This window comes from Eublepharis macularius, chromosome 14, assembly GCF_028583425.1.
Source record: "Eublepharis macularius isolate TG4126 chromosome 14, MPM_Emac_v1.0, whole genome shotgun sequence".
NCBI lineage: Eukaryota > Metazoa > Chordata > Lepidosauria > Squamata > Eublepharidae > Eublepharis > Eublepharis macularius.
In genome coordinates this window covers 60,331,330-60,346,639 of record NC_072803.1, presented here as the reverse complement: position 1 = coordinate 60,346,639, position 15,310 = coordinate 60,331,330, and the positions used below count along the sequence as shown (strand labels likewise).

Genomic DNA, 15,310 nt, shown 5'->3' with positions numbered 1-15,310 from the left:
CACACCCCCTGACATCACCTATTCTGGCTCCATTCAGGGCTGAAATTGGGCCCAAAATGGCTAAAAGGGGCTGAAAATGGCTGAAAAGGGGCCCAAAATGGTCAGGATCGGGCCACTGATGAGCAGGAGAGTGATCTACCACCCGTCAGAGGCCCAATCCGGGCCATTTCGGCCCCAATCCAGGCCGAAACGGGCCCAAAACGGTCGAGAGTCAGGTGGGTGGGGCCACCTGACATGTGACCTCTTTGGGGAACTGCCGGAACTGCGTTCCTGTGTGTTCCCCCTCGAAATGAGCCCTGGTTCTTTCTCTCTTGCACCCACTGCCACCACTTGGCCTTTGTGGGAATTGCCTATGAGGAGGGCCAAGACTTCCCACCCCTCTGGGCAGGCCTGTCACTCTGTCCCCTGCCACCAGTGCCTCGTAACCACTTGTGCGCCACAGCGGATCAGCAAATCACAAACAGACCACCCTATTTTAGACAGGGCGGTTGAGCAGTGGGAGTCTATGTGGGAGAGAGAACAGCTACCAGCACTTAAGAATTTTTTTAAAAAATATTTTAAAAAGAGAAAATTGTTCACACTCACACTTTTAAGCACAGCAGCAAGACAAGCAAGGAAATTAAAAAAGAAATGAGTGAAAATGCAGTTCCTCTATCCACCTTTTTGAACACGCCTAACTGAAATCTTCTGTTTAGGCAGGCTCCCTATCTTAGAAAGTTCCAGCTTATTGAGAAATCCTCACACTTTTCATGATTCAGGGCAGGCCTCCATCTTCCATAGGGTTCCTGTCATGTCTGTACTCCTACATCCATGTCATTGTTCTAGGTATTGAACCATTGCTAGTACTGTGCCTTGATTTCATTTTGCAAATGCTATAATCATCACTTTTGTTTCTCTGAGAACACAGCTGTTATCTCTTTCTTTGAAGCTCACTGAAGTGACCTTGCACTGTCTGAAATGTCATTTCTTTTATGCCTCTTTGTCCTGTCTAACTGACCTATAAACTCCAGCAGAAGTTCCCGGACTCCTTCCCGCGCAAACTTGTAGTTTGGGAGGGGGGAAATGATTGAGTCTTTAGAGCTGTACTTTTCTCAAGTTTCTATTCCTATCAAGGAAGCGTGTACTGCTTGGATGCTTTCTTGCCTCTGAGTAATTCTATGGACCTATATATGGAAAGATTGGATTTCTGAATAAAAAACATTTAATCAAGAGCTTGGACTGCTTGTTGCAATGGTACAGGGACCTGTCTACCATATCCTGTCATCTATAGCCTGACAGTTCCCACATCCCCATGCCTTCCTGGCGGGAGTGGGGGGGGGGGCTTGGCACTCACCTTACTGAAGTCTTCATGATGATGTCACTACTGGGAGTGACATCACCGCGCAGGCCACAGGAGTGCTTCTTAAAGAATCAGCCCATTTGGGGCCCAAATTGGTCAAAGGCAAAGTGCAGGAGCACTCTTGCGGCCTGCGTGATGACGTCACTTCTGGGGGTGACATCATCGCACTGCACCAGGAGCGCAGCCAGAGAGGCCCATTCCCCTGCCTCCTCCCCCCCCCCCCACCAGGTGAGTGGTGGCGGGGGGCAGAGGCTGGGAGCAGGGGATCCCCTGCCCCCACCGGGAAACCGGAAACCTTGCTCCGCGTGGCCAAAGGCTTGTTGCCTGCAAGGAGCCAGCTCTTAGGCTCATCCAGCTTCCAGCTCAAATCTGCCAAACAGACCTTCCTCCCTGTGATAGGAAGCTTTATTCTCTCCCTTTGCCCACCCCCCAGGCAGGGCAAAGGTGCAGGTCAGAGAGGCTTTTCCTGGAGGTTCCACGAATAAACCTTTCTGGCATTTTAGTCCTCCAAGTCTCTGATCTCCCCCCCCCCCCCCACACACACACCAGGAAGCGTAAGCTTTTAGCAGAAAGTCTTCTGGACACACCTGCATAACTAAAGCCCAAGACTGGGTTCAGCTTAGAAAGCATCCGGGATTCCCTTTCCCCATCTACCTGTTCTCAGCTAAGAGACACTTTTTAGACTGGGGGTGAAGGTTTTGATACACTCCAAACCTACAAATAAAAGCATTTCTCCACAGCAGCAGTTCCCTTCCCTGTGCTGAGCCAGTGGAGGGGGAGCCAGGGTGGAAACTGTTGGGCTGAGGTGAAGCCAAGGAGAACCTGGCGGGCCACAGGTCAACGATCTCTCACACTCCCCATCTGAGAAATTTTTTTTATCCAAGATCAAGGAGGGGCTTCCCATTTGCCCCTCTCCCCAATGCTCATGAGTCCTTTTTTTTTTTTTGAAAAATTTTTTATTGGGTTAGAATCCATTATTTTTTACATTACATTCAAATTTCCCCAAGTTTTTCACTTCTAACCCCCTCCCTTTCCCCCCCTTTTGTTGACTTCCAACAGCTTTCCCACCCTTTGTCCCTTTTCCCTTACTTCTGTTAAATTCCCCTATCTAAAACAAATATACATTCTCTATTATACTAAGCAGTACATCCTTAACTACTTTTCTTGTTATATACCCAAACTGTAAGTCTTTGTTTCCATCTTGGATAAACAATTTATCCCATTTCCAGTTTTAAATATTTCTATATATCCTAAACCTATATATCATAAACCATAAAAATCTTACATTCAAATCAAACAATTTGACTTATTCTCTATATATTACTCATTGTATCTTTTTATGGTAATTCTATATAACTCATCACATAGTCAATCAATTTAACTCTTCTGTACATTCAGTTTGGTGCATTATACAAATCTTATCAAAGAAAGAAAATATTGTTGGTTACTCAATACTTATATTTAAACCTTATCATTAATTATTTTCCATCAATATTCTATCTATTAACCTATATATATCTATATATATATCAATCTGTTAATCTAACTGCTTATAAATTCACATTTATCTCTTCCCCCCCCGGTAAAGTCACCCCCCTCTACATTCTATTATACTTCAGTAGTTCTCAAACTGCCAATGCTCATGAGTCCTGATGACCAAAAAAGATTTCTTCACCTGCTATTTCCTCTGATATCCACGTGGTGGTTGTTTCAGAAGGTAGCCATGTTGGTCTGCAGTAGAACAGAAGGATTTGCGTTCAGTGGTGCCTTAGAGATCAACAAGATTTTCAGGGTATAAGCTTTCGAGAGTCAAAAGCTCCCTTCCAGAGCCAGTTTGGTGTAGCAGTTAAGAGCAGCAGGACTCTAATCTGGAGAACTGGGTTTGACTCCCCACTCCTCTGCCTGAAGTCAACTGGGAGACCTTGGGTCAATCACAGCTCTCTCAGAGCTCTCTCATCCTCACCCACCTCACAGCGTGATTGTCATGAGGATAATAACACACTTTGGAAACCGCTCTGAGTGGGCATTAAGTTGTCTTGAGGGGCGGTATATAAATCGAATGTTGTTATTATTCAGATACAGATACAACTCCCATTGTTAGAGAGAAGAATTCTTATTTACACAAAAATGTGTCAAAGAGTAACAAAACTCTATTTTACTTCTGTACATTGTTTTTGTTTGTTTGTTTGGTTTAAAAAAATAAATTAAAAAAAAAAAAAAGGTAAAAAGAGTAACAAAACACTCACTTCCTCAGATACACAGAAATGTATAGCTATCCAGTTGAGATACATACTCAAAAGAAAGTGAAGAAGAGGGACTGATGTAAAACATGAAAAATCTTACCCACCACAAGACATAACCCGGCAAAAGGGGACAGTGAGTTGTAGAGACTGAGTGAAGTAGTTCCACCATGCACCATGTGCTGGATAAAACATTTGCCAAAGCAAACAAATGGAAAGTTGTCTGATACAAATATTTTAAGGAAATGGTTTCATACCTTAGTTAGGTGGGTTTGAAAGAAAGAAAGAAGCTTCTGGTGCTATAATAAAGGAAATGGTTCTGTATTTAAGTGGAGGTGTGGAAGGGAAATGAGAAGGGAGGATAAGAAATTGTTTAAAAGTAACATTCCTAACCAAATTCTTGGTGGCATTCGCGGTGACAATGCCATAAAAGAAATACTTATTTCCAGGGCTTTTTTTCTGGGAAAAGAGGTGGTGGAACTCAGTGAGTTGCCCTCGGAGAAAATGGTCACCGCTGGAGCGGTGCGGAGGGCAATCTCAACTCCCCTCTGTCTAGAGATCTGGGGGCGGGGCCACCAGCCATGTGACCATTTTCAAGAGGTTCCGGAACTCCGTTCCACCGCGTTCCCGCTGAAAAAAAAAATGCCCTGCTTATTTCACATTTTACTGCTGTGGCTAGAAAGAGTAAGGGAGCAAATGAAAGAGTCCAGGCCTTGCCATGAGAGGCAAGTAATGGTGGGATCTCAAGTAGCCCAAGCCAAGGGAAATCAGGGGCATTGGTTAGCAGCCCTCTGGGGGTGTGGCACCCCGAGAAATCCCAGGGGTGTTCAAGCCCTGCTGTCCCCCCTGCAAAAAAACCTTATGCCTCTGCTGCTCAGAGTCCTGGAACAACCCAAAAACCTTAGGCTGTGCTCTAATTTGGAAACCAGTACTATTGAGATTACTGGGAATTATTTCTAAGTAAATGAGCATGGGGTAATTGCTGCAGCTATAGAGACAACTTTGCTTTCGCTTCACACTTGGGCTGCCTTGATGTGGGGACATGAAAAAGCACCCCTTTGGCAGCAGCAAGTGGGTTGAGGAAGTGGTTTGAACGCACTCGTTCTTACTCTGCCAGCTGCTCCCCCCTTTCTTCCATTGTGTATGTAAAAAAATTACAGTGTGGTGCGGCTCGCACCCAGTTCCCCCTCTGAACTGGGAGCTAAACCACACGTGACGATTACATGAGGACATGCCAAGGGAAGGGAGCTGCAATGTTAGCCTGGAAGCATAGTTTGAATTTCACCTCTGTCTACAGAGCCGGCAAAGATTGCTCCTCAAAGGGTTTGTTAATAATTGACAGAGCCTTCTGGGAGGCAAAGAGGAAATTAACAAACCCTCTGAATTGTGATCTAGCCAGCTCTGTAGACAGAGGTGAAATTCAAACTACACTTCCTGGCTAACATAACATCTCCCTTCCCTTGAGTGTCGCTGTGTAATTCATCTTGTGTAGGTCACACAGGGTTCATTTTTGATCCAATTTAATGGGGAAAGCCCCAGAAAACCTGTGAGTCATGCTCAACACGAGCACAAACTTCTATATGTGTGCAAGCATCCTAATAGGTTTATTGTGACAAAATCTGCAATAGACTGGAGCCCATTTTATCAGATGCATGAAGTGTATCATCAGTTTGTAGATATAAATAAACAGGGAGGAAGATGGAAACAGATGGATACCAATGTGCAGGTAGGCTACTTAAGTCCCAAGATGGTTAATTGTTGGGCCGAATTTTAATAAGTTAAGAAAGGATTTTCATCACAAGGGCTGAAAGAAGGGCACATTTATTCATTTTTGAAGGCTATTTGGGGTCTGGTCTGTTAGTAAGAAATTAAACAGAAGATATGAGTGTGTTCATACATACATAATCCGAGCAGTTAGCTCACTGCAAGAGCTCACTCTCCACATTTTGGACAAATTATATATATAATCTTCTGTCTCAGATGGAGCTCAAGGGAAACTGTTCTGTTTGCAGACAAAATGGTTGTGCACAGGACTCATTAGCTTGTGACAATCTTAACGAAGAAGGAACAGCAACTGATGCAAAAGGAAGAATTCTTTAGCTGTAAAGTAACCCCTACGTGTTTCGCATCAGCTTCGTCAGGGGGAATCTTCGGAATTCCTTTTAACGTCTATTTCATCTGTGCACTTATTGCATTTATTGTGACAATCTTGAGGTTTAAAAGATTTTTTACTTAATTTTTTAAAAAATTAAGTACATATATAACACAGAGAAACGCATGCAACATATTAAATGATTGTTTACATTATTTATTCAGCCGGAATGCGGTGGAACGGAGTTCCAGCACCTCTTGAAAACGGTCACATGGCCGGTGGCCCCGCCCCCTGATCTCCCGACAGAGGGGAGTTTAGATCGCCCTCAGAGCCACCGGCCATGTGACCATTTTCGCTGAGGGCGGTTTAAACTTTTAAAAAGTCCCCCCCTTGTTCCAGCTGACGGATCGGGACCAGCATACCTGAGGGACCGTCTCTCCCCGTATGTGCCCTGGAGAGCGCTTTGTTCAGTGGGTAAGAACTTACTGGCGATCCCTAGCCCTAGAGAGGCTCGTTTGGCCTCGACCAGGGCCAGGGCCTTTTCAGTCCTGGCCCCAACCTGGTGGAACTCTCTGTCTGAGGACACTTGGGCCAACCAGGATCTTGTATCATTTCAGCGGGCCTGCAAGACGGAGATGTTCCACCAGGCTTACGGTTGAGGCCAGGGTCAGGGCCATCATTGAGCCTCCCACCGGTCTCCAGTATTCGAGTACAGCTCGTGTGTCTGTCTGTCTCCTCTTTGTATGCTGGGGGCAGGAATGTGTAGCCAACTATATCAGGTTCTTGTATATATATAATTTTAATTGCTAAATTTTATTGTAGAATCTGCTATGTAATTGTATTTTATGACTGTTGTACCCCGTCCTGAGCCCACTTGTGGGGAGGGCGGGTTAAACACTGAATAAACTAAACTAAAGTGACATCACTGAATGGTCCCGGAAGCGTGCGTGCACTTTGCGCGTGCGCATGTGGTACCAGGGGCACCACCTCCCGCCAAGAGTTGCCCCCTGTGCTGGCAACCCACTGAATTCCACCACCTCTTTTCCCAGAAAAAAAGCCCTGTTTATAACACGTTCTGGAAAATAATTCAAAGCTATGTTTTGGTGAGTGTTGCACGTACATGGCGTAGCTATGCACCTTAGATGATGATTGTATTTGCCAGCCCCCCACCCTTTCCCCTGGACTGGGTTCTTCCTTGGGTGGGCACTACACCTTACTGCTTGTCAGATTTGTGCATTTCCAGGCATTGGCAGTCCTAGTCCCCATCCCCAGTAACAGTCACAATGTTCGCAATGGTGTCCCGCCAGGCTCTGCCCAGGCCCAGCTTTTCTTAGCTTGAGAGATGAAGCTGAATTTTGTGGCTCCAGAACTTTCTCCCTCATGGGATCGAGGGCCTGCAAGAGCCTTCACGAAGGCCCGGCGTGGAGCCTGGAATCCAATCTAGGAGCTGCCTGGCGATACCAGGTTCTGGGTCTCAGCCCTCATCAGTTAAGCCTTGCCTGGCTACTGAGCATCCATTTAGTTTCAGGATTTTACGTGTTCTCGTGAATGGCAAGGAATTAATGGGTCTTCTGTTTTCCTCTAACCTTGCCCCAGGCATCAGTACAGAATTTGCAATTCCTCCTTGGATATTTTCAGTTAAAATGAGAAGAGGTTCGCTGAGGTAAGCTAACATCCTGAGGGCTTGCCAGGGTTTAGCTGCCTTCCTGGCAAATTAGCTCTTGAGTCTCACATGCCAAACATGGACCTACTTTCTTCCTTCCCTTCCTTTGTCGCAGTCTGACCCTCCCAGTTTTACTTGTAGCTCTTCTGCCAGGAGGGAGAAATGAAAATCATTTTTGCCCACCTGAAAGCACAGCTCTCTTCTTCTCCATGGGGTGCCCCAAAGCAATGAATGCCTGGTAAGGGGGAGCAGGGAGTTGACAACATTGCAGAATCACGGGGGTGGGGTGGGGTAGCAATTCTGTGGGGCCTGTGTGATGTCACTCACTTAAGAGGCTGAGGTTTTCTCTGCCCTTGTTGCATTTGTGGAGTTGCACCCGAATGGAGTGTGGCTTGCTGGGACCCAAAGAGGAGCCGCTGATGGATAAAACTGCTCCAGTCCATTGTGACCATTCTGCACAAGTCTTTGTTGACAAAGCCGCCCGCATCCAGTCTGACTTTGGGCTGAATGAACTGTGACGAAACCATGAGATTAATTCCCTATCACGCCACCAGGGTTGCCAACTCTGGGTTGGGAAATTCCTGGCGATTTGGGGGTGGAGTTTGAGAAGGGAGGGATTTGGAGACGGGAGGTATAATAGTCGGATATGATGCCATAGAGTTCATCCTCCGAAGTGATGGCACATGCCTGACGTGTTAGGTGTTGGGCCTAGTCTGGCCTGGTACTCCTAGAGGAAAATACTGATCACAGAGGACATGTGATCAAGGGAGGTTTGATATTTGGGCTATTTACTCTCCCATGGGCAGCGGCAACTGGACCCCAGATGCAAAGAAAACATTTGCTGAATCCCACCTCCTCAGATGAAGTGTCAGCTGTGGGCCTTTTTGGGAACAGCAGGATTCTGTCAAGTCTCGATTCCAGGATTTGGACAGTTGACTATACCTCTCCATGTGAAATGTCGAGTGAGCCTGACAGACTAATCCAGTGCACGTATATTGTCCACATATGGTCTGTTCCCTACTTTGGCAACAGAAGAGTAAATGGCAGATATCGGCCAGAATGGCTAAGTATGAAGCACTCCTCTTTGGGAGGGAGGACCTGACTTTTGAGAGCTGCAATCGCCTCAACCCGTCCACCTTCCTTTCAAATGAGCTTGAGTCATCACACACGCATGAATGTTTGAAAGTGGTAGATAACCTAACAATGGCAAGAGCAGAATTGTTGGATACGCCACTGGACAATCCGAACATGGAAATTTTTATAGATGGTTCAAGCCAGGTGATAAAAGGAAAACAAAAGACTGGGTATGCCGTTACCACTCTGCATGAGATTTTGGAAGTGGAACCCCTCCCATCTACATGGTCAGCCCAAGCTGCTGAGCTGAAGAGCTCTGATATTGGGATGAGGACAGAGAGTGCCCACCTACACCAATTCCAAATATGCCTTCAGGGTTTGTCATGCTCACTCTACCCCAGGGGAGGGAGGGGGAAGGGGGTGTTCTGTAGCCATGGGCACTCCAATCTCATCCCTGCAAACCCTGATAGGCAGCTCTGACGGCCAAATACAGACGGCCAAACACAAACACAGATGCCGCCGGCATCACCCACCGTTCCTGTATTGCTGGGAACAGCAGGGCGCCCCTCCGCTTTTGCCTCCATGATCCACGATCCACGGCTCGGGAACGGGAGATGATCGGCGCAGATCGTTAATTCGGGATCGTCGTCCGCACCGATCCACAATCTGCTGGATCGTTAAAATTTTTTGGATCGTGCCCATCTCTAGTCATGATCCTTGGATATGCCACACCCGATTAAAGAAGGCACTGGCTCCTGAGATCTTGGAGGCTGAAGCACCAGTATCCTGGACTGTAGACTCAATCAGTGATCTCAAGTTCTTGTTCATAAAACAGCCTCATTGTAGTCAAAAGACTCTAGTAATTATTTTGGGAAGGGAGGGAAAATCTTTAGTACTTCCATTCAAATGAGACTTAGGCCAAGCGTGTACTGCTCCCCTGCAGGGGAGCAGTCTTAATAATCAGTTTTTTCCAAGTGTCAGGAATCATGGGGGAAGAATGGGAATATCATATGGACAACTAAATTTGTTCCCACATTTCGGTATGAGGGCCAGTGAATTGTTAAATGTTACTGAATGCTGGGTGTGTGCCCAACTGCCCGAAAGTTCTCGCCTAGATATGCCCTTAAGAGTCAAACCTTTGACGGCTTCTGAAATGGCTGTAGCTCCCCGGCTTTGGTTAAATGATACTACCATCCAAAATAAAATTTGGCAGCAGGTAGGGTCTCGAAATGTAGGATTCCTCCAAGTAGTCCGAGTGGTGCCTTTGGAAGAATTCATCCATGCCACAGGGTAAGAGGCTGAGCAGATTGAAATGTGACCATATTTTTCTGGAGGAGGGGCGATACTACGTGTATGAAAATGGATCAAAGCTATGGCATAAGGGTGTTATGTGGAACCCCATAACCAACCTATCTGAGCCCTGGTGGTCTCATGAGGATGAGACCGTGAATGACATGGATTCATCAGATGTATGCTCTGAACAAGAAAATATTGCATGGAAATGCTATTACAAACATCTAATATACCTGCAGTAGGGCCGGATACCTTTGGAACAGGGTATTATTCAGCTCAATGGATAGGGGCAAATTCCTCATTACAGGTGCTAGCTGGTGTCTATTGGGTGTGTGGGTGGAGGGCTTACTCTGCATTACCAACAAATGGAACAGGGATACGATATTTAGTCCTTATATTTACCACCCTTGTTTGTTACGTCAACTTTAGGTACCAGACCACACATCCGGAATTAAAGAGATTTGGAAACAGCCCAGCAGTATGTAAAGCAATATGTACACGGTTTGGGCTATTTGGAGGACTTAATGAGGCTGTTTGGTGTTTACAAGCAGTGGTTGAAATAGTAGCCAATGAAACCGCTAGTGACCTAAGAGACCTTGCCATCGAACAGGGGCTGGTCTGACAGATGGCCCCGCAGAACCGTATGGCTCTGGACCTAATTTTAGCATTAAAAGGGGGCACTTGTGCCTTAATTAATACCACATGCTGTGCCTGGATTCCAGATAATCGCCAGGTAATCTTTAATAGGGCTGCTCGCATATTGCAAATAGCTTATGTACTCCTTATGGGTCATGGTGGCAGACCTTCTTTGGATCATGGTGGCCAAATCTTGGGAACTCCTTTAAGTCAGCCTTGGTACTTGGGGTTTCCGTATTTTTCTGTGTTATGTGTTCATGCATTTGTGGCCAAATATTGCCATTGGTTAATGCAGGTTGCATTAAGTGCTTTAAATCAGAAACTGTAGAACAAAGATATGCAATGCTTCAGAGACGTTATCGAAACCAAGGTGGTCCAAGTGGCCTGCCATAGGTTGGGCCTTGGGCCAAAGGGAGGACTGATGGCACATGCCTGACGTGTTAGGTGTCAGTAGGGGTCATTTTGTAGAAAAAGAGCAGGAGGAACTCATTAGCACAACTCATTAGCATGTGCCACACCCCTTGACATCACAGGAAGTGTCATTAGCATAACTGATTTGCATATGCCACACCCCCTGCCATCACCTATCCTGGCTGTTTTGGACCCAATCCTGGCCATTCAGGGCCGAAATTAGGCCCAAAATGGCAAAAAGGGGCTGAAAATGGCCCAAAATGGTCAGGATCAGGCTGCTGCTGAGCAGGAGAGTGATCCACCACCCGTCAGAAGCCTGATCCAGGCCGTTTCGGCCCCAATCCAGGCCAAAACGGGACCCAAATGGCTGAGAGTCAGGTGGGCGGGGCCACCTGACATGTGACCTCTTTGGGGAACTGCCAGAACTGCGTTCCAGTGAGTTCCCCCTCAAATTGAGCCCTGGGTGTCAGGCCTAGTCTGGCCTAGTGCTCCTAGAGGAAAATACTGATCACAGGTGGAGCCAGAGGATATTTGACCAACTTAACTTGTTTAACCCTTTAGACACAAATATGCCTTGCATTTCATACTGCACCATTGAACTGGGCCAATTAGCTTGGATTACCGTATATGGAAGTAGCGGTACCAGGTCCCCTTACCCTCCTGGTGGGAGGGGGGAGATCTGGCTCTTACCTTCTTTTTGTCCTCTCTAGTCTTCACTTGCATGTGGTCCCAGGCATGTGCAGTGACATCACTTCTGGTGACATCACCTCACAGGCTCAGGGGGCTCCCCTGCTTCACAGCAGGCCAATTTGGGCCTTAAGCGGGCCAAGTTCGGCCCATTTAGGGCCCAAATCGGCCTGCGGCAAAGCACAGAAGTGGTCCCGGCGTGGTGTGATGATGTCAGTGATGTTGTCGTGCTGCCCTGGGAGCACACGTGGGAGGCACATTCCCATGCCTTCCTCCTCCGCCAGCCAGGTAAGTGGAGGTGGAGGGCGGCGGGTGAAAGCGGGGGATCCCTATATGGAAGAAATCGCCCTCAGTGCTGAAAAAGGGCCCAAAATGGTCAGGATTGGGCCGTTGGTGAGCGGGAGAGTGATCCACCACCCATCAGAGGCCCGATCCGGATAAGGAGCGGTAGCTTTGTTTTTCTGTGAGGAATTTGTTAACCTCTTTGTGTTTGGATGTTGTTCCTCCCTTTACCGCAATAAAGGTCTTCTGTACGCCTACTACCGCACCTGCCTTTTGGACTAACAAAAGCTACCATGATCTGTTGTAATTCTGGGAGATCTCGAGGCCCCACCTGGAAGTTGGCAACTCTATGAGCAGAAGGGATGAAGCCAATTTCGCCGCTGGCCTTACAGCTCATACTCATATTTGATTTGGTGGGGAGCCAATTCGATCATCAAATGGGGCATGCAGGTCAGAGAGTTGCTAGGCTGGACTACGATACGCTAAGGCCCTAAGCTATGTCAAACTGAGGAGGCTCCATAGCATTTCCAAAAATAGTAATTTAATAATTTTTAGCAAATATTTTTATTTAGAGGTCTACATTTCTTCTATTTAGAGGTCTCTCATTATCTGAGGCCTAAACTGTGGTTTACTCAGAGACAAGCTACAAGTGACGCCTGACACAGGTTGGACACTTGTCAGCTTCCCTCAAGTTTTGATGGGAAATGTCGGCATCCTGGTCTTGCAGCTGTAATGGAGAGCCAAGTTGTAAAAGTTTAAATCAGCCTCCGCGAAAATGGTCACATGGCTGGTGGCCCCGCCCCCTGAACTCCAGACAGAGGGGAGTTTAGATTGCCCTCCGTGCCAGCGGTGCGGAGGGCAATCTAAACTCCCCTCTGTCTAGATATCAGGGGGTGGGGCCACCAGTCATGTGACCATTTTTAAGAGGTGCCGTAACTCCGTTCCATCACGTTCCCACTGAAAAAAAGCCCTGGACAGAAGGCAGCCATTTTAGAGGCACTTAGAAAAGAGTACACTTTGTGGGTTTCCCAGTGCTTAAACACTTCTTTGCTGCAGATGGGAGAGCTTTTCAGTCTATATGCTGATGCTGTCCAATTCTGTTTTTCTGGGCTGGCTGCCATGACCCTACGAAATAGTTTCTAGATGCTGATCTGTTGCAGCGAAAACAAGAGAATCTACAAGAAGTCTGTCAGTCTTTAAGATGCCACAGACTTCTTATCTGAGTGTGTGCGTGTGTGTGTTTTCCCTGGAACTTTGAATGATAAAGCCAGAAAATTACCACTTATTTAACTTATTGTACTTGCATCACTATAGGGGAGATGGTGCTATTTCCTGCTTCAGGCTTTGAGTCTTCTCTGAAAGAGTAAAACCTGCTTGGCAAGTCTGTGGGGAAGGAGACAGACGAATAACTTTCGCTCCCACTTCTTTTTTTAAAGGGCCCATCAGACTATTCTATATAGATCAGTCAACCCTTCACAATCTTTGGTCATCCTGTTACCTGCACAATGACAGTCGTAGAGTAACACATGTGTGGATTTTTCCTGCCTTTCCAATACATACTTATGACTGATGTTGACGTTCTAATGTACACTTAGTGATTTAATTGGTTTGGGGGCAGTGATCCTATTCCACATGAATCTGGAATAAGTATGATCTTGTCAATGTTGCATATTATGTATACATCTCTGACTGCGTCCATCCATTTGGTACAAGTTATTTGAATGACTGAATATGAAATCAATGGACAACATTGCCATGGTCCAGTTGATGGGATGCAAGCTCAGGAAAACTCATACAGTCACCACAAATTCATTAAACAACACTGATTACATGTTCTATAAACCAGCATCGCAGGGTAGATGATGGTGCAAAAGGTATTAATTAAAAATTAATTTAAAAAGCAGGGCTTTTTTTCAGGGGGAACGCAGGGGAACGGAGTTCCAGAACCTCTTGAAAATGGTCACATGGCTGGTGGCCACGCCCCCTGATCTCCAGACAGAGGGGAGTTGAGATTGCCCTCCGTGGAGGGCAATCTCAACTCCCCTCTGTCTGGAGATCAGGGGGCGGGGCCACCAGCCATGTGACCATTTTCTCCAAGGGCAACCCACTGAGTTCCACCACCTCTTTCCCCAGAAAAAAAGCCCTGATAATGAAATACTAAAATGCTCAAGAATCTCCACTTCTTTGAAGAGAACAGCAAAACCCTGGCTGCCCTCAGGAAATGTAAAAGAACCCAGCGTTAAATTGGTGGCTTACATTAAATTACCAAAGAGCAAAAAGTGGCCTGACCTGGAGGCAGAATAAAGTATATGTCACATGACTTGATTCCGCAGTTGGTCACCAAAGCCCCTTTGCAGCCCCAAGTTTTGTACAGGGAGCCTAAAAAACAGGAGCTTTGGCTCTGTCCAGGGATTAATTTCTGCAACAGAACCAAAGAGATCCTGGGGCTCAGAGGCTATAGTGCGAGAGGAGCCTTAAGCCACGAGTTGCTACTCTCTTCCATTAGAAAACTATCACAGAGTCGGAGGCCAAATCCACGTCTTTCTCCAACATGCACCTGTGGCCACAGAGGGGCCTCCGTTCTCGCCACTGCTCCCTTTCCTCACCTGTATGAGGCGTCCTTGTTCATTCTGCAAGGCGTTCAGCTCCTGCCCCATGGCGCTGTGTCCCTTCTTCAGGCTGTCGCAGTCGGTTCGTAACTGAGTGGCATGGGTAAGCAGCTTGGACACCTCGTCCGACAAGCCGACCAACAGGGCCCTCTCCTGCCCCTTAGAGGACTTCGTCTCGGCATCATGGTCAGTCACAGCCCTCAGGAGGGAAGACTGGAGGCCTTCCAGACGAGTTAAGCCATTGACTTGATCCGGGCAGTTTGGGTCGATGAATATGTTGATGCGAGAGCTGTCGGCTTTCTCAATGGTAACCAAGGCATTCGCTTCATCAGGATTGGTGCTGATGACAGGCGGAGAGTCTGTCACGGGCGAGTGGTATTGGTTCATGAAGAGGATCGCACCAGTGACGGTAACGGCTAAGAGAACAGCCACGGATAGCAGGACGGTGCACAGGATATAACCACAGCTCATTCTCTAGAAGAAGGAAGAGGGAAGGAAACAGAACATTGGCGACGTAATACAACTTTTTCACAAGTGAGTTTTAAGCACACTTTCTAGCACCAATGGTTTTAAAACTTTGTTTTAAGATATTTATTAGCCAGCTTTCCTCCCAAGGTGCTCAAGGCGGTTTACAATGAAAATATTTTAAAAACCCAGCAGTTAAAAACAGCATCAAAACAAAGCCAAAATACATTTAAAAGCAGTCCTGCTTCCTGAAGCTAAGAAGTGAGGGGTTAGATCAGCATGTACTGCAGAAGCATCTTTTTGAAAATTGATTTCTTCACTGCTGTCTATCCTTGCCTTTTTCATTTTCTTCATTTATACATCCCTGTCCAAAGCAATTGACTTCATTTTCTTCTCCTCCATTTATCTTCACAAGAACCCTGTATGGTACGTTAGCCTGACCCAACAAACTTCCATGGGGGAGTGGGGAATTGAACCTGGCACTTCCTGATCCTAGTTGACACTCTAACCGCTACACCA

At 46.7% G+C, this 15,310-nt stretch overlaps 1 protein-coding gene across 1 annotated transcript in view; it reads right to left on the bottom strand.

Annotated features, from left to right (window-relative positions):
* The window catches only part of FIBCD1 (fibrinogen C domain containing 1), a 60,838-nt gene extending 46,041 nt beyond the window's left edge, over window positions 1-14,797 (bottom strand). The window contains exon 1 of the mRNA XM_054998361.1: window positions 14,324-14,797. Within this exon, the coding sequence (XP_054854336.1) occupies window positions 14,324-14,797 (474 nt within the window). The remainder of the gene's footprint in view (window positions 1-14,323) is intronic.
* Between the last annotated feature and the right edge of the window lie 513 nt (window positions 14,798-15,310).